Here is a 20,361-nt window from a genome sequence, read left to right as displayed (position 1 = left end):
TCTTCATTATTTGATTTTGCTATTTTATGCTGAGCGTATTACAGGAAGTTATTTTACGAGTATCTCTTACATAGCCTGAGATTGCTAAAACTAAATTCTAATTGGGTTGTATTGTTTCATTTTAAAGCATTCATAACTGCCAAACTCCTGAAGCATTGGTCATATCTTCCTCATCAGCTGTTATCATCAAGCAGTATATTTTTAAACTGTAAGAGTGTATTAAATTACTTTAAGATAAAAGATTTTACTTAAATCAAGTTAATGTTCCAATTAAGTAATGATATATTTTGTTTCTTTCACAGCTTTTATTCAGTCAGAGAGCATCATAGAAGTCCTGCGTTTTGATGATGGAGGCCTACTACAGGTAATTTTATTTTCAGTTAGAGAATTATATCAATGTTAAGCCTCAAATAATATCTGATATTTTTTAAGGGTAACTGGTTTCTGTGAAATATACTTTGAGTCTTATAGATACATAGGTCAGTGTATTCATTGGTTATAATAAAAACCTCAACTATATGAAGTATATTTTAAATTAAAATTTTCTAGAGGTTGTTAGGGATTAGATACAGAGAGACAGTTAGAAGCAATAGACTCTGAGGGATCACTAAGCATGGAGTCATAGAGTAAAACACCAAATTTGGGTATCTGATCTAAAAAATATTTATTTGAAAGAAAGTTTCTCTAGAGAGCTTAAAATCCTATAGATTTACCTCTCTGTCATCCATCTACTTGCCACACTAAGCCACTTCTTTAAAAACTATAATCAGACTAAAATTCTGTCTTACCTTTCAGATTTAGATATCACCATGAATCCCATTTCAGTCTTCCTCACTAAAAATCAGTTCTAGAATTTCAGAACTGAAAAAAATGGTAAAAGTCATCTTAACCAAATCTCTGGTTTTTGTGGCTGAAAGTTTTTTCTTCCTTCAGATTTTTGCATTATTCTTTGCTTGTCTTAAATATAGTATTTACCACCTTTAAATGATAACATTTGTTTTTATAGTATCATGTTATTTGACAGCTTGATGGATAATTTTTTATTCATTTCATATTCAAGGGAAAGCAAGGTTTAGGTTAAGAAAGTTGTTCATGATTCCCTGATTCTTTGGTAATGGTACTGGTGTTGGAATTCTGATCTTCTCACTCTAGATATGATTGTCCATATCTTTTATACATGAAGCTGCTGATAATATATTTGTTTATTTTTTTACTAAATACATAACTTGAATTTTTCTAAAAAAATATTCCTCATGGTTTCTAGTAAGAATAGAAAAATAAAAATTAAAGTTAGGTGAAGGCAATAGAGAAATAATTCTGCTAGGAACTTGGAATAAGACCTCTATTTGCATTTTAGCTTAAATTGGGATTTCCAACAATAAGCCAGACAATGAGAATAAGTGATGGGTTTTTAAAGGTGGTTTTTCTCTTGGCAGTGAAGCAAGTAACGGTTCTGGGTGGCAACTTTTTTCCTGTTTCTGAGTTTTTAAATGAAGTTGCCATTCATAACTTTACATAAGAGTTGTTGAAAAGCATCACAGGTTAGTGGCAGCATCATTTTTATCAAAAGTCCTTGCATGCCTTTCTAAAATTTAAAACTGAAAAAAATTGAAGGTTTAATTTCTAATTTTGTAAAGCCATCTTAACTAAAGTTATTTTAGTCTCTTCTTGCTAATTCTTTTTCTTTTTTTGCAAGAAGAAAAGAACCTATGATAGGAATATCTTTTTTTTTTTTTTAAGATTTATTTATTTGTGCAAACAGAACTGGGGTACAGGCCAGAGGTACAAGGGTAGTGAGAGGATTCACCAGACACAGAGTGGGGAGCAAAACAGGCAGATGGACAACTACACTGCTGAGGGGAGCAGCGGGCAGGTCAGGAGAGGTCTGCCACACCATGTGGTCACCTCGGGGCAGGCGGGGTTCAAACTCATGTTGAAGTGGCTTTAGCTTCTCAGTGTTGTGCATTATCCCGCTGCGCCACCAGGGAGGGCCAGGAATATCTGTTTTAAATACAGTCTTTCAGATGGTTTGCAGGATCTGGAAAACAAGCAGGACTGAAATTCTGGAAAATTCTCCAAACACAACTATTCTTTATTGCTTGAAGAAGGCTATATGTCCTTTAGGAACTAGACATCTACATCACAATTTGATAAATGACAAAATTGATAGTCCTTCATTTGTAATGTTGATCCATTTATTAATATAACTTTCTTATAAACAAATGCGGTAATATCCAAGAAAATGACTAGCTGTATATCGTTTTTGTACTCTATCACATAATAAACAGAAGCTTTTTTATACATATAATAGTTTATTTTTACATCATTTTGTGCATTTTTTCATTTCAGTTGAAGTTTTTTAAATGTTCGAAGACCACTCTATTTTGTTCATGTATTGAGATTACACAAAGTTTTGTCTTTTAAAGCTTATGATTTTGTTCAAAAGTGGCAATTAATATTTTTTCTGAGTGCTCATTGTGTGCTTTTTGGTTGTTCTAGTAACACATGGGCATATGTTATCAATATTCACTACCTGACTTTAAAGTGCTTAAGAATAGGGAACCCTAACGGGAAGATACAGATAGAATAAACATTTTTGAGCTGGAGTTTCAGCTAGCTCATGAATTGGTCCCATATTTCACTATAAGGGGTGTTGGAGAAATTGAAAGCAAGTTTGAATCTAGACTCATGCTTTATTTTCTGTTGCTCTGTTGCTTACGGTTAAATCCCCGGGTTGCCTTAGAGAAAAGAAAGAAATTCTTAATTGGTGTGCTTAAAATATTGTACAGGTTGGCGCTCCCTGGTGGCACAGTGGGTTAAAGCACAGCACTAAGAAGCTAAAGCCACTTCCGCATGAGTTCAATTCCCTGTCTGCCACAGAGGTGACCACATGGCGTGGCAGACCTCTCCTGACCTGCCCACTGCTCCCCTCAGCAGTGTACTTTATCCTTCTGCCTGTTCTGCTCCCCACTCTGTCTCTGGTGAAGTCTCTTACTGCCCCTGAGCCTCTGGTCTGTACCCCAGTTCTGTATGCACAAATAAATAAATCTTAAAAAAAAAATACTGTACAGATCTAAGACAGTTGGTCCTTTTTTTAAAGATTTATTTAGTTATGCATTACAGAAGAACTAGAATACAGGCCAGAGGCTCAGGGGAGCACACAGGCCGACTGATGAACACTGCTGAGGGGAACACTGCTGAGGGGAGCAGCAGGTGGATCAGGAGAGGTCTGCCGCACCATGTGGGTCACCTCCGGGGCAGGCGGGGATCGAACTCATGGAAGTGGCTTAAGCTTCTTAGTGCTGTGCTTTAACCTGCTGCGCCACCAGGGAGGCCCCTGGTTCTATTTTTGTTGTGCGCCCCCACCCCTCCATATTTCCGCTATAGCACTGTTTGGTTAATCAGCAAGAGGGTCTTTTATTCATATTGTAGAAATAACTCTTTACCAGTTTTTGCAGAGGAAGGTTGGAGAAAAGATTTTGGTTGGTCTGGGAAGAACTCTGAAGTCTTTAACTAAATAGTCCTTTGCTACATGCCAAGACACTCAGTTGAATAAGCACAGTTTGATCATCTAGTAGTTCCTTGTTCTTGGATAAGTTGTTATTTAAATAATGCTAATTTTTCAAGACAGGTACAGTAAAACTTGACAAGAGTTAAAGAGACTATTGAATAACGGTAACCTATAGACAGTTTTTCTGAATGTATGTAACTAAGAGGAGTTGGAATTGGAGACACTGTAAACTCTGCTTTACAGAAATTGAATTATACTCATTCTAGAGGTAGGCTAGAACAAATGGATTCTAACCTCTTAACTAGGAACTCCATATTGAATCTCCTTCCAAAGAGTGTATTTAAAAAGCTAAGAATTACTATACATGTTTATTATGATATATGATTCATACATAGATGCACAAATGTGGGAGCAGCTGCTCTGTGCTACCCCCTACAGCTGTTGACTTAGACATGCTGATATCAGGGATCTTGCAGCTCAGCACTGCATTAGAGAAGTGGCACACAATTGGGCACCCAGATCAGAGCATGCGGTGTTGAAGAGCTGCAACGGTAGGGGCACAGAGAGAACTACTAACTTGAGCTTGAAGTTCTTAATATGGAACTCAATATAGCCTGAATCTGGTGAGAACACCTGGGTTTCCTTATAGAAGAGGCTACTTACTACTTGAAGCCCAGTGTTCTCCAAAATACTTGCTACCTTTCTCTTAGGGCTAGAACCCAAACAAGAAATGTTTGAACAAATCTAGAGAGCAAACACCTTAGGATAAATCCCTGAGCTAGGAAAGAAGAAAGAACAACTCAGCCTGTGACCTTATATCACCTACAGTCTGTACCCAGTCTTGTAACTAGTACTTAAAAATAGCCTAGAGTAGACATGGACATAATACTGTAAGAAATACTAAGGCTGAGAACTTGGCCTAGAGGAAAGGTAACTGTGGATCCCCACTTCAGAACTCGGGTTCCCAGGCATAGCAGGAGATTCATATTCCTGAATCTATTTGGTGTTCTATTGTCCAGTCCTCGTTTATACCTACTTCTTGTCCTTAGATTACTTTGACAGATGCTTTGTATACGATTTGTATAGTATGCCTAATTTTTTAATAACTTTCATTTGGTAGAATTTTTTCTAAAAAAAATTTATTTGAGAATTATCTAAGTGGTTGTTACATTTAGAAGTTGTTGGCAGTAATTTGGCCAACTTCAACTTTCATGTAAGCTAAAAGAAGTCAGTTTTAGGCATACACCTCTTATCAAAGATATGCCGTAACAGATATGTATAAACAGTCCAAGTCACAGGATTTCAATTCTGACTGATACATTGGATCCTGATCAGTGGGTTTGAATCATTCAGTGATTGTTTTCTTAACTATAAAATAAAATCTTCTATTTAAGTATCTCCAGTGAAGTTACATTAAGATCTGCAAGTCATCAGAGATAGACACAATTGTTGACTTTTGTATACTTTGAATTCTAATACAAGGAAACATTACAAATGAGAGTAATTACTGATAGCTCTATATTAAGTTCAGATTACAATAGGATTTTTAGTCTTGACAGAATTTATATTTTGGGCTAGATAATTCTTTGCTGAGCAACAAGAGTAGAATACTGTCTTCTGTGCTATAGGGTGTCTTTCAGTATCCTTGGCTTCTACCCTCTAGATGTCAGTAAGCCCCTCATAAATGCTTCTGGACATTGTGAAATGTTCTTGGAAGACAAAATTGGGCCTAGCTGACAACTATTAGGTTATAGGGATAAAATTTTGATCTTATTTTTGTGATAAAAATATTTGAGAACATACCACAGTTTTGCAGAGGTAGTCCATTTAATTGGAGAATTAGTTCATTTTGTTCTCATATATCCTTTTTTGGGTTTGAAGATTTTTTTGAGAAACACTACTCCTACTGGTCTGAAATCTGGAAACTTACAAGGTAGGGCTGGGATTGGAGTCTTTAAACACTTCAGAGTCATTGAGTGTGGTCTGGGTATAACTAGTCTATGCTAGTCTTTCTAGTTAGTGAGATCATTTGCAGGATTCTATAATTTAGTGAAGTTGACTGTGAAATCTTCTAGGATTTTGAATACTCCAAATAGACCCTATCCTCTGGACATAAATTCCAAAGTTCAAAGATTCTTGCAGTCATAATTGTGAAATCTGAAATTTCAGTCTTCTAGGACTGTGTCACTGTTTAGTGAAATTCGTCATTTTTAATGTGATTTTTTGACTATTTAGTTTTCACTAGTAAATTGCCTTTTCTTGCTATTAGCTTACCTTTCAATCAGAATATTCTTTTTCCCATTTCTCTATTATTTCATTTTACTGTTTTATAAAAAAAATGTAAAATTATCACATTCTAACCTGTGTTTTTCTCACTTTCAGTTTTTCATTTTATTTTTGTTCTTTTAATTTCAACATTGTTGCATCATATTATATTAGGTATTTACAATTTATAATTGGCTTTGATTTTTTAAAATTATTTTCTTGCAGCTTTAATTTTTGGAAATCAATTTATTTCTCCTCTCAGATTTCATCCCTGTAGTTCTCCCACTGCTATAGCATTTATGACCTATCACCATAGTCCCTTTGCTCTTCCCTCACCTCTTTTGACCCTTCTCCCTTGCCCTCCCCTGCTGTGTGCCCAGATCTACCATCAGCTTGCAAGTTTTACCCTTTTCTTACCCTTTATTTTGTTTGGTTTTTTAATATAATGCTTTGTCTTTTTAAATAGGTGGACTTATCTCATTTAATAATACTGTTCTTGTTTTTCATCTATCCCATCTAATTTTTTCCCTTTTTGTCTGTATTGGTTTCTTGATTTAGAGGCTTACTTTTCAAATATTCATTTAAGACATGTTTAAACCTTTATCCTCAAATTACTTCAGAAACAAAATAGAGTTTGTGTTTCCCTTTATGTGGTGAGATTTTCAGTCTTGTTTAATATGGTTAGGTGACTTGTTTTGATATTGTGGATTATTCTTTACAAGCAATATTTACTTCCTGCCTCTCTAACTTTATTTCCATAGTTCTTTTACCTTGAGTATCCTGCTTATCTTTCACAGGTCAGCTTCCTCATTTGCAGTTTTTCATGAGTAATCTTGTGGGCCACATTGTCTTCAGGAAGAATGTTTTCTCCTCAAGAAAGTATACAGGGGTGATAACACTTCTTGAGTCCCCTTTCTTTCAGTTTCACATGGAACCAAACAAAGTGTCATGTATTCTCAAATTCTTAGGTTATATATTTTTTTATTGAAGTATAAATAATAAACAATAAACTGTACATATTTAAATTGTTAGGGTTAGGATTAGTATCAAAAGTTTGATGTATTTATATGCCTGTGAAAATGTCACTGCAATTAAAAAAAATGAACATACCCATCACCTTCAAAAATTTACTTCTAACATTTGTAATACATGTACCCTCACTCTCCAAAAACTGCTGACCTGCTTTCTGACACTATCAGTTTATATTTTTAAGTCATTTTATAATGGGATCATAAAAATGTACTTCTCGAAGAGCTGATTTAGCATAATTATTTTAAGATTCATCCATGTTGTGTGCATCAGTATTTCTTTTTTATATTCATGTTAAATTTCTATTCTTTTTAAAATAACACATACTTACTATAAAATAACAAAGAAAGGTTTAGTGTAGAAAATATGGTTTCCAGTCTTTGAGTTTATTTTCTTCTTATTGCTAAATGGTATCCCATTGTATAGATACACCATGACTGTCCATCCATTCATCTAGTTTTTTAAATTTGGCTTGTGCCAGGATTGAATTATTACAACTGAAGCCTCTGTAATATGAATATTTGTATAGTCTTAGGTGCAAGTCTTTGTATGGGCATGTGCTTTTGTTTCTTTTGAGCAAATATATAGAAGAAGAATGGCAGCTATATGTATAACTTTGTGAGAAATTATCAAGCTTCTCCTAAAGTAGTGGTTCTGTTTTACAGTCCTACCAGCAATGTATGAAAGTTCCAGTTAATGCTTTCTTTGTGTGTTCACCAACCCTTAGTATAGTCAGTCTTTAAAATTTTGGACATTATAATTAATAAGCATGTAGCAGATCATTGTAGTTTAAATTTGCTTCCCATAATAAATAATACAGAGCATCTTTGCATATATTTAGTTGTGTAATTACCCATTAACATAATGGGTGAATTTCTTGTCGGAGACTCTTTGTTCCCCGATCACGGATTATTGGGGGGCAGAACAGGCAGGGTCTCAAGATGGGAGCGGTGTCAGCGAGTGGAGATTCCTAAAAGGGGAGAAAGGGGAAAAAGGGGAGCGGGCACGAGAGTTGGGTGCAAGTCTTCCCATTCTGCCTTCAGCAGAAGTTTATTTTACACACTTTAGGCAAGAATTAACATATGAATAGAGCTAAGATGACAATCTTTTTTCTGAGAGCAGTTTGGGGCCATATTGACCTTGATTTTTACTAAGACATCTTAGAGAGTAAAGTCAAGTCAAGGATTAATTATGGTGGAGATGTGAAGGATAGAGTAAGGTCGAGGGCTAGGCTGGAGTGATTCTCTTGTAAGTCAATAACAAAGAGATATGGCAAGGTTCCTCAAAAGCTGAATAGAGGATTTAGGTGAAGTTCCTTATTTCAAACTAAACAAATAGAAAATTTAAGCAGTTATTTAGAAGGATGTGAGATAGTAGAGAAATGAGATTTGGGTTCTTGTTCAGACAGTAAAAGAATTCTGATTATTCTAGTACTGCCTTGTCTTACAATATTAATTTTGTTATAATTGTTTTTATTAATCAGCCATTTTTGATTCCAAGAGGACTTTCCCATCCGAGGCAGCACTTGCACACCTGAACCAGGCAGCACTTTATGAGGCTGAGGCAGTCCAGTAGAAAACTGATGGTTCCTTGGAATATTTTGATTATACAGAAAAGAGGGGTCATAACATGAGCTAGCGTAGAAATTCTTTGCATATATCCATTCTAAATAATATTTCTTAAATAGATACCTCAGCGAGGGACTCTGAATTTTATGGTAGATAAATTTTGCATATTTTGAGGAAATTTCCATACTATCTGCCATAGGAACTGGAGCAGTCTGTATTCCTAACAACAATGTACAAAGGTTCCTTTTACTCCACAGTTTCACCAACACTTACTGTTTTTGATCTTGATAGGCTCTTCTTACAGGTGTGAAAAACCTTGTGTTTTTCATTTGTATTTCCTAATGATAACATTTTTCTTTTCATTTGTCCAGTAGTGATCTCTGTGTCATCTTTGGAGAAATGTCTATTTCACTCTTTACAGTTTTTGATTGGTTGTTTTCTTTTTGTTGATTTGTATGAGTTTTTGCAGTTCTTGGAAAATAGCCCCTTGTCATATGTATCATGTACAGATATCTTCTTCCATCCAATAGGGTGGTTCTTCATTTCAATGTCAGTTTTCTACTGCTGTGAAGAAGCTTTTTAGTTTGATAGAGTACCATTTCTTATATGTGCTTTTGTTTCCCTTGCCTTTGAACTTCTAAGTATAAGGGGAGACTTTTGATAACTCTTTTAGTTTTCTTGTTTATAATTAGTCTATTCAAGTTTTCTGCTTCTTGATTCAGTCTTGGAAAGTTACATGGCTTATAAGAATTTGTTTCCTTTTTGATTTTGCTATATAATCTTAGAGGTCTTATCACATTTATATAGTCATTATTATTTTAGCTTTATAGGCTAATATATTTATGTATATCTCTAAGGTTTGAAAATTTTCCTCTATCATTTCTCGAATTAGCTTTCTGGTCCTCCTCCCTTTTCTTCCCTTACTTATATATGTCCATTATCCTTATGTTGCCTTTCTTAGTAGAGTTTGGTTAATTCTCAAAGTGATTGTTTATTTGTTTGCATTTTATTTTTCTATCTTGTTCCACCTGGTCCTTTTTGTATTACTATCTTCGAGGTCAAGGATACTGAATCTACATACTGAATCTGTGTTATTTTCTTATTTAAAGCTTCAGTTTCTATTTTTTGTTCATTTTATTTCTCAGGGTATTGTTTTACTTTCTGATTTTTCCTGGGATCTACTGTAACACTCTGACTTGTTTTGTTTTACATATTTTCATCCAATTTTTGATTTTCTTTATTATTTGCCTGACAATTTTTACTCTCTCTATGTGTGTTTGTATGTTTCTATGTCTCGTGTACCTACATAATAGTAACTTAATGAGGTGTACTCCTTTCAGTTTTTTACCAGATGCTGTAGTTTTATTTTAGATTAGTTTTCTGGCCTTTTCTGTCTTCTGTAGGTCTTCACACCTGATTTTGCAGTTGTTGAGAAGAGGGTTGTTCATTTATTCAAAAGGACTTAGTGGTGATACAGTCACTGGTGTAATTGTGCTGCAGTGGGTGGGGGCTGGTTTGCATTTGTGACATCATCAATATCTCTCCTCTCTGGGGTTTCAAATAAGAGATTCTATGATTTGTGCTCTGTCGGTACATTTCACAAGGTCAATGCCAGTCCTGATGTGTAGAAGAATATGTACTCCACAGAGTATCTTTATTATTTTTACTAGGGACCCAGTTTGTGGGAAGCACCCCTTTTCCACCACATCTTACTCCTCAGCCAAGGGTGTGTGCCTTGACACCATTTAGCCGTCCCCTACCTAGGGTCCCTGGATGAGGTGATAGCCTGTCATGTATATCCCCAGTCTCACCCCTCTAGTTCTAGTTTTTCTCCAACCACCTCCTGTGGTTGAACAGGAGACTGAATAGGACACTGCAGTGTGGTTCTCTTTTGTGTCTCCTCTGACACAGTCTGTGTTAGTCTCTGGTGTTCAAAGTGTGTTCCGCTTTTACCCCAATCCTCAGGACTCTCTGAGTACAATGTCCCTCTGTTTTAACTCTTAGATGATGCTCTCAAGAGGGAAGCAAGGAATCTTACAGTCACCATCTTTTTCTGTCTCCCTCAAACCCCTTTTTGTTGGTCTGTTTAGCTCTTGACATTTGGAATATACCCATTCTTTGACTATCGTGAATAATGCTGCTATGGACATGGATGTCCAGTTATCTGAATTTCTCCTTGTTGCTTTTAATCATTATGGGTATATAACCAGATATAAGATTTTGGATCATATGCTAATTCTGTTTTTAAGTTTTGAGAAGCTGCTATATCATTTTCCATAGTAGCTGAGTATTTTATATTCATAGCAGTACACAAGTGTTCCAGTTTTCTTTAGATTTTCACCACTTGTTATTTTCTGTCATCTTTTATATAAAAGCTGTCCTTGTAGCAGTGAGGTGGTTTCTTATTGTGGGTTTGATTTTCTTCTTCATGTGCTTAGTGAGATTGAGCATCTTTTCATGTGTTCTCTGCTGTTTTTTATGTCCCCTTTGGAAAAATATCTATTCAGGTCCTCTGCCTATGTTTTAATCGTGTATTTTGGCTTTTTGCTGTTGAGTTGTAGTGGTTCTTTATATATTTTCTGTATTATACTCTGTCTGGTATATGATGTGTTTATTTCTCCCATAATAAAAATATTTGTAATAAAAAGCTTTTTAAATTTTTCTTTAGGTTCACCAAATAGAAACATTGGGAATAATGACCTATTCACCTAATAATGAGATAAACCAAATAAATACTGACATTTTGGTATATTTCCACTTGAACTTTTTTAAAGACTTACTTACTTATGCATAGAACTGGGATACAGGCCAGAATACAGGGTCGGTGAGAGGATTCACCACAGACAGAGTGGGGAGCAGAACAGGCAGATCGACAAAGTATACAGCTGAGATGAGCAGTGTGCAAGTCAGGAGACATCAGCCATGCAGATCACCTCCTGGCCAAGAATCGAACTCTATTAAAGGAGCTGTGGCCTGCTTGCAGTGCTGTGTCCTAACCCGTTGCACCACTAGGGAGGGCCCCACTTGAAATTTTATTGCTGAAACATTTTAAAGAAAATTCCCAATTCCTGACACTTAACCCTTCATTCAAACATTCACTTTGAGGACATTCCCCCACACTGCTATATGTTTTCTTCATATACATTCTCCAAAATACCATTTTAAAATAATACATATTAATTGGTAAAAATTAATCTCACAACTCAAGTGCTTTTTATAATTATTATATAGAACTAACCTTTTGGAGTAATTTCACTGATTATATTTCTAAGAGTTGATTTTTTTTCTAACATCCTTAACAATTTCACTTCATTCATCAATTAACTCCATACTTTCGCTTTCTCACTTGACCTCTTCTAAACTGTCTTCTAATCTGCAGCCAGAGTGGTATCTTTAAAACTTGAAACTGACCATGTCTGTCTCTCTCTAGCTTATTTCTCCGCACCTGTTATACTGCATTTAGAATATAACACAATCCAAATTTCTTGCCAAGGCACAACATAATCTGGTCCTTACTTAATCCTCCAACCTCATTTCTACTTCTCTCCCCCTTTTCTTTAAGGTCTGACTAAATAAACCTGCTTTCTATTTCTTGAACATTCAGGCTTTTTCCTGTCCTAGGGCCTTTGTGTGTGGTGTTTTCTCCACCACCATATAATTCAGCTTTCACATACAGCTCTTTTTTACTTTAGGTTTCAGTGTGTTCTCTTCAGATAGACTGCCCTAAATATATTTAAGCAGGTCACTTGTTTATTCTCTTTCACAGTAACTTCCCAGTTTGCACAGTTCTTTATTTAATGCATAAGTACATAAGTATTTAATTTTAAAATGATTGCTTCCACACTTTCCCTTTCCCCCTTACCTTGAGCTCTGTGATGTAAGAACCCTTACACACCAGTACCTGACACACCATTGGAAGACAGTGAAACATGAGAGAAACATGTAGCATCTCCAGAGTGATTCTAAAGAGGACTCTTCATAGGCTATATCAGTTTGGGAAACTTAAAAAAACAAACAAACAGGGCCCTCCCTGGTGACGCAGCGGGTTAAAGCACTGCACTGAGAAACTAAAGCCACTTCCGCATGAGTTCGATCCCCGCCTGCCCTGGAGGTGACCACATGGCATGGCAGACCTCTCCTGGCCCGCCCGCTGCTCCCCTCAGCAGTGTACTTCATCGATCTGCCTGTTCTGCTTCCCGCTCTGTCTCTGGTGAATCCTCTCACCCTCCGTATCTCTGGCCTGTACCCCAGTTCTGTATGAATAAATAAATAAATCTTTAAAAAAAAAAAAAACAAACAAAAAAACCACAATGCTTTGCATTATTTCCATGTATATTTAAAATTTAGTCCAACTTATTCTCTCAGTTGAATTTTTCAAAGTGTGACAAATTTGCTGTGAGTTGGAGTCAGGTTTAAACTGAAAATCGAAACAAATACAAGATCAGAGTTGAAAGTACAATAAATATTTTGGATATTCCACATACCTATAGTATAAAGATTTTGATTTCAATATTTTCACCATTGTTTTCTTCCTTTCACAGACTGAGACAACACTTGGACTCAGTTCATATCAACAGAAAAGGTAAGAAAGGAATTTTTTTATGTTTTATAATATATAAAGTTTCATGTTTAGTAAAAACACTAGTGTACTATCAGTTTCTTCTTAGGATTTCCTGCAACATTTTTCTTCTTTTTCCCCATATTCCTTCTTTGGTAAAGAGGAAAACCAAGCTGTAAATCACATTATATCATATACTTCAAGTATTGTATATCAAAAGCCATTTTTAAATGTGATGCATTGTGTTACCATTTCTCCCCCTATCATATATGAAAGCATTTTACTGATAAATGAAACTCCCCTAGTCTTGCAAGAGGATTAGCTTTGTAACTCCCTTTTGATTGTTTTTGTGACTACCTCTGCCTTTTATGAACTGGCCATTGAGAGAAAATACTCCATTTTTGAAAAACAAAATATTCACATGTTTGCAGCATCCATGTATCTAGACTATATAAACAAGATAAACCTCAGTTAAAAAACTTTGACTAGATACTTTATAAAAGAAGATATCAACTTGGATAAATTAATGAACTGATTAATAAATTAATGGAAGATGTTTAATAACATTAATCGTTAGGGAAATACAGATTTAAACTAAGATATATTTATAGGAAACATATAGGTATAATCTATATCATTCCTCAAGTCACTTTTTTAAACTATCTCTAATAAAAAATCATATTTCAGCCATATTTCAGTTATGTGAGAGGAAAAGATGATCTCAGTTTCCCTTGTATGTCTAGCATATTTAACACAGTCAATGTTTATATACATTCATTGACTTATATACAGTTAATGCACTGTGCTTTTCCCTCCCTTGATTGGATTGAGATGTTATGTAAGTTGGGGTTCATGCCATTAAAATTGATCAACCAACTAGCATCTCTTGTTTAAAGGAGTCTAAGGAGCACAGACAACACATGGGAGAAGACTCTGTACCTCTTGTTACCTGTGGCAACTGTACTATGAGTAGTTGTGCCTCTCTACTCCAGTGACTTTAGTAAAGTACAGGTGATGTTTCCCTTGTTTGGTTTTTGCTCCACATATTTAGAGGGATTATCAGGTAGCATAAAGGAATATTCTTAATTGGTAAGTCTAAAAATACCTTAAGCTTTGTTATTTTTAGCGCAGTTATTACACTGTCTTTATAGAACTGAGTTAAAGCTAAATTTGCTGACATTTCTGTACATCTATTTCTAATATGTTTCCTATTTTTCTTGATTGAAATTTCTATGTCATTTGAAACTTGTATTCTTGTGAGTTACTGTCGTGATCCAAATAAAGTACTTTCACAAAATGGGTTTTGTTCTAACACCATTTCTTAAAATAAAAAATAAACATCTACTGTTTTAAAACATTAATTCCTGGCTGAAATGATAAGTTTCTCAGTGTATAAACAGATTAAGTAGGAGGGTGCACCCTAGCCCCTAGCATTTACATTTTATATCCAGTGTTACAAGGTTGTGGTGTGTATAAGAGGTTTTAGTGAGAATTTCTAGTATCAAGTGGGACAGTTAGAAATGACATTCACATTTTAGACCAAGACTTCACAATTCAGTGTTCTAAACTCCTAGATTAAAATGACATTTCAGTTCTTGGAATTTTCTCTCCCCAAATTCGTTTTCCTTTTCCATTTCCATTTTAGAGGTATACTATTTACAATGTGATCAAGGTCTTTATATATTGTCTGCCAAATATGTATAGTAGTATTACCCGTTTAGTATAGTATTAATTATTGTCCATTGTACCTATATAAAAAATCCAAGTGAATATATTAATGCATATTGTTACCAACTATATCAAACAAATATATTTAGACTTTCAGTCTATCTGAGCATTTTCTCTTTTTGTATAACTTTGAATAAGAAAGTATTCCCATTTTTTCACTTTTTGACACATAATTGGTTTCCTGTAATAAAAATTATATATTCTTAATAGAAATTAAACCGTACTTCCTTAATGCTTTATCATGACAGCAGCCAATATCTAGCTTCTGTTTGGGAAAATGGATATATTGAGTGATTGCTTCTTACGCTGTTTTCTTTCTACTTACAGTATATCTCTATATCGGGGTAATTGTAGACCTATACGATTTGAGCCACCTATGCTGGATTTCCATGAACAGTAAGTTTAAAATCTTTTTAGATCATATTTCTCTACTAAACTTTTCTGCATGCATTTGTCTTGTTGTTTATCTGAGTTATCTATATAAGAAACTTGCATGTTCAAGTTACCAGGAAAATAAATAATGTTGAATGTAGTTTGAAAATGGAAAACAAAGAAAAAAAACCAAATGGTATTGAATATAGCTTGAGCTGTGAAACATATCTATTTTGAGTACAACATGTAAAATTAACCTCTGAAGTTTGAAAATGCTCACATATTGGAAACTGTAGTTCAGAGAATCTTATCTTTCGAAGTAAGATAAAACTTGATTACCTTTTCTGATTAGCACTTCATTTCCATTTTTACTATTTAAAATTTTCCCTCTAGATATAGGATGTATTATTTATTTGTTTGACGCAAGTGCTTTTAAAATCTGAACTTCCATACATCCAAATAATATTACCAAAAAGACAAAAGCAAATCCTACAGACTTAGTTCAACAACAAAATTACTTCTTCAAAAATGTTCCTAGCTTCCCTTCTATATCTTGATCTCTGATTTTGCATATCTCAGATACACTAAGGAAAAAATAAGCCAGAAGGAAAAAAACTAAGTACAGACAGCACGGTGTCATTAATATGTGGAATATAGAGAAAACAGACTAAGACTGAGGTAAAAACAAGATAAATAGTAATCCTTAAAAGCTGACTATAGAAATAAAAGCTCCTCCAGAGTGGGGAGGAAGTGAGGTAAGATTAAGAACAAAGAAGAAAGGAAGCAATGGTCTGTATTATTTGACTCTGGATGATTTAGTGGTGGGTGTATTACAGCAGTAACACTGGTTTGTTTGTTTTTTGAAGAGGGTGGGATCATAATGTTACTCAATTAAAAAAAATCAATAAATTTATATTTTTAAGAAAGAAGATCTGATATTCCCTTTTCTTACTCTCCAAAAAATTGAAAAGGAAGGGACACTTCCTAACTCCTTTCATGAGATCAGCATAACACTAATATCAAACTAGACAAAGCCTGCATAAACAAAAACAATCAGGCCAGTTTCTCTTAACAACACGGATGCAAAAGTCCTCAACAAGATATTAGTAAACCAAGTCCAATAGCCCTTTAAAAATATCATATATCAAAACCAGGTAGAATGTATTCTAAGGATGCAAGGTTGGTTAAGCATATGCAAATCCATCAGTGTAATTCATCAGATCAATAAGACAAAAATAAAATTAATGATCATCTCAATAGATGCAGAAGAAGCATTGATAAAATTCAGCATCTATTTATGATTAGAAACTGTTAGTAAAATGGGTATAGAAGGAAAGTTAATAAAGTTAATAAAGGATATATGTGACAAACCATGACCACCATTATGGGGGAGTAGAAATGATAGCTTTTCCTCTAAGATCAGTAACAGACAGGGATGCCCACTCTCACTACTGCATAGTATAAAAAGATTTGGCTAGGTCAGTTAAGCAAAAGAAAAAGAAATTAAAGTATTCAGATTGGAAAGGAAGAGTTAAAGTTGTCACTGGCTGCACATGTCATATATTATACATAGAAAACCCTAAAGACACCCCCCACACACACACAGCTATTAGAAATAATAAATATAGTAAAGTTGCAAGCTACAAAATTAATATACATGAATCTGTGACATTTTTGTATGCAATGAACAGAATGAGAAATTTTAAAAAACACCATAATTGCAGCAGAAAGTATAAAATTCCTAGGAATAAATTTAACCAAGGAAATAAGGACTTGTGCACTGAAAATTCTAAAACACTGTCAAAATAAATTTAAGTAGCAAAGAAATGGGAAGACATTCTGTGCTCTTATATCAAAAGAATTAATGTTATTAAAATGGTGATTCTACCTAAAAGAATATGCAATTCCCTATTACAATCCCATTGTAATTCTTCATAGAAATAGAACCCAAAAAAGTCCTAGAATTTGTATGGAACCTAAAAGATCTCAAATTACCAAAACAATCCTGAAAAAAAAAATACAAAAGTGGAGATATCATGCTCCCTAACTTCAAACTGTAGTACAAAACTACCATAATCAAAACTGTTGTGGAAATAAAAACAGGCACAAAGACCCATGTAATGGAATCATTAACCCAAAAATAAAACCACACATATATGAGCAACTAATCTATAACATGAAACCAAGAGCATACTATGAAGAAAGGCAAATCTTTTAAACAAATGGTACTGTAAGAACTGGACAGCCACATGTAATATAATGAAATGAGACAGTATCTTATACAGTATACTAAAGTCAACTCAAAATGGATTAAAGGCATAGAACCTGAAGGCATAAGATATATTAAAGAAAACATAGATAGAATTATGCTTGTCATTGGTCTTAGTGATGTCTTTTTAGGTTGTTCTTCTCCAGTAGCAAAAGAAATGAGAATATAAATAAATGGGACTATATCAAACTAAAAAGTTTCTTCACAGTGAAAGAAATCATTGTTGAAAGGAATTCAAGAAGATATTTGCAGACCACATATTAGACAAAGGATTAATAGCTAAAGTATATAAGCTATTCAAACAACTCAACAGCAAAAACTCATAAGCTCACTTATATAATGGACAAAGAATCTAAATAGACCTTTCACCAGAGAAAATACACAGATGACCAACAGTTACATGAAAAGGTATTATAGTTGGCTTATCATTAGGAAATGGAGATCAAAGCCACAATGAGATTTCGCCTCAAACCAGTTAGAATGGCTACCATGAAAAAAGTAATACATGTTGGTGAGGGTGGGGAGAAAAAGGGAAACCTCATCCACTGTTGGTGGAAATGTAAATTATTGTAACTGTTGTGGAAAACAGTATGGAATTTCCTCAAAAGGTTAAAAATAGACCTATCATATCATCCTATTTCTGGGGATTTTATTTTTTACAGAAGAATGTAAAAACACTAACTCAAAAGGGCATTATACCTTTATAAGTGTAGTGTTCATTATAGAACATAATAGTGAAGGTATGGAAACAACCCAAGTGCCCAAAGGCAGATGAATGGATTTAACTCATTTGTGAGACATAAAGAAAACAAAAAGAAGCTCTTAAGATTTTGACAACAGAATGGTGGTTACCAGAGGGGAAGGAGGAAGGAGGAAATGGGTCAAAGAGGCTAATTGGTTGGTGATTGATGATGACTGGATATTTGATGTCAGGTGTGATGAAAAAGTATAATCTTGGCATCTGTACAGTGTTATGAACCAGTGTTACCTCAATGGAAAATAATTAAGTTCATGAAAGGTATTTCTTACTAATCAAGTTTTAGTATTTCATGAAAATCAAGTAAGCCCATTTTTTTCTAGAGGGATGTTTGATGCCTCATAGCTTTTTGGTTTCTGACTATTCCAGTAACACCTCAACTCTACCCTAAATCTATAATGTAGTTGAGAAGATGTTCAGATTTTGTGTAATTGAGTGGTACAAAGTATTGATTTGGCTCAACTCTGCTAAAAATTGGGTTTACTACAGTAATCTGTCACTGTCATTCATAAAGTTTGTCTAGGGCTTAACCGCATTTCTTCAGCATTGCATTGTACTGTCATATTTTGGTGATATAGGGAACTTTCCATTGGCCACAGTATTGCTGCTTATTTCCCAAACTTCTTCATCATTCTTTTGAGTGTTAGATGCCTTTTAAATATGGACAGTTAGTCAGTAGTTTGCTATCAGCAGAACAGAAAACAGCTGTATACTTGCTTTAGCTAGGGTTATATATAAACAAATCACAGTAACCTCTTTGGTTCTACTTCTGTCTTTGGAGCACCTGATAATGGAAACAAGTAGGACCGTCACTGGCAGACATTTGAAAATCTTTGTTATATCTTTAACTCTGGCCCACATAGCCAAATGCTGCTTATGAAAGAATTCTATGATGAATCCAGATACCTGGCCTCTAATGTGCATATACATACCTATTATATTCAATAAAACACTAATGTTGATGTTGCTACAAAGGATTTTTTTTAAATTATTTATGCATATAGAACTGGAGTACAGGCCAGAGGTTCAGGGGCATTGAGAGCATTTACCAGAGTCAGAGTGGGGACCAGAACGGGCCAACTGACAAAGTACACTGCTGAGGGGAGCAGCGGGCTGGTGAGGAGAGGTCTGCTGTGCCATGTAAATCACCTCCGGGGTGAGGATCGAACTCATACTAAAGTGGCTTTAGCTTCTTAATGCTGTGCTTTAGCCCGCTGCCCCTGTTATAAAAGATTTTAAAAATGTAATTGGGATCCCAAATCAGTTATCCTTTAAGATAGGAAGATTATCTGCAGGGCTGACCTAATCACATGAGCCCTCTAAATCTGATTGTAGTGGTTAAGAAACATAAATGTTGCAAGTTTGAAGCATGAGAGATCATTGATGCACAGAAGTTTCTTTGTGTTGGTTTTGGAGTTGGCAGGAACTATGTAGCAAAAGACTGAGTGTATTTTGCCCATAACTAGAGTGGTCTTGGAAGAGAAATTTAAGTTTTGATAAGTGAGACCTTGAGTAGATAAACGACTCATCATTTGTGACTTACAGAATTGTGTGATAATAAATGGGTTGTGCTTTAAGCCTCAAAATTCATGCAGTTTGTTATGTAGCATAGGAAGCAAGTGCACTACTTATTTGTTGACAAATAAGCATCTAGTACTTGACCGCAGTTTTCCATGGCTTAGTGTGACTTCTCTCTTTAGTCTCCCACTTTATCTTGAATTCTGCTCACATTACCAGGGAATAGCAGGGGAATCTGTGCATATGAGGTTTTTTTAGTGGGTCTGTCTGGGGAGTACTCCCTCTGCTCCCTGTGTTGTGGACTGCACTGAACTACAGGAAGCCACTCTGTTAGAGCATGCAGGACTAGAATAGCTTGCTGGCACCCTTCCTGAGATTTCCCCTCCCTTGTTACTCCAGACTTCTTTGAGCAACACAGTAGTTGACCCCTCTCTTCTGAACAAAGGTCTTGCCTTCTTTGATTTCTTGAAGAAAGGGCAAGGACAGCCTCAGCAGCATTGTAAATCAAATGTTCTTTATGCCACCACCACCACACTTCCAGCCTCCTAAGACCTCCAGGGTTGTTTCCTTGCCTCAAGTCCTCTCCTGCAGCAGGCCACCATCAGTCCTATCTTACAGGATTCCCTAGATCATCTATTTTGTGTTTTCTCTCCTCTATGTTCACTGAGATTGCTTGGTCTCAGGTAATAGGGGAAAAACATTAAGAACAAATTCCTAGGGAAGTAAATGACTGGTTGCCAGCCTACAAGAGACATTTGAATTGTAAAAGGGTATATTTATTGAAGA

At 35.1% G+C, this 20,361-nt stretch overlaps 1 protein-coding gene across 1 annotated transcript in view; it reads left to right on the top strand.

The window, feature by feature from the left end:
- TMEM131 (transmembrane protein 131) overlaps positions 1 to 20,361 on the top strand; it is a 128,510-nt gene that overhangs the window by 32,256 nt on the left and 75,893 nt on the right. Inside the window, exons 2-4 of the mRNA XM_004686145.2 lie at positions 303 to 364; positions 12,915 to 12,955; positions 14,987 to 15,055. Coding sequence (XP_004686202.1) covers positions 303 to 364; positions 12,915 to 12,955; positions 14,987 to 15,055 — 172 coding nt within the window. The remainder of the gene's footprint in view (positions 1 to 302; positions 365 to 12,914; positions 12,956 to 14,986; positions 15,056 to 20,361) is intronic.

The sequence above is a fragment of the Condylura cristata genome, unplaced genomic scaffold (assembly GCF_000260355.1).
Source record: "Condylura cristata isolate star-nosed mole 26May11 unplaced genomic scaffold, ConCri1.0 scaffold00020, whole genome shotgun sequence".
NCBI classification, from domain to species: Eukaryota; Metazoa; Chordata; class Mammalia; order Eulipotyphla; family Talpidae; genus Condylura; species Condylura cristata.
Note: the sequence above shows the minus strand (reverse complement) of the source record. Positions and strands in the feature narration are given on the sequence as shown.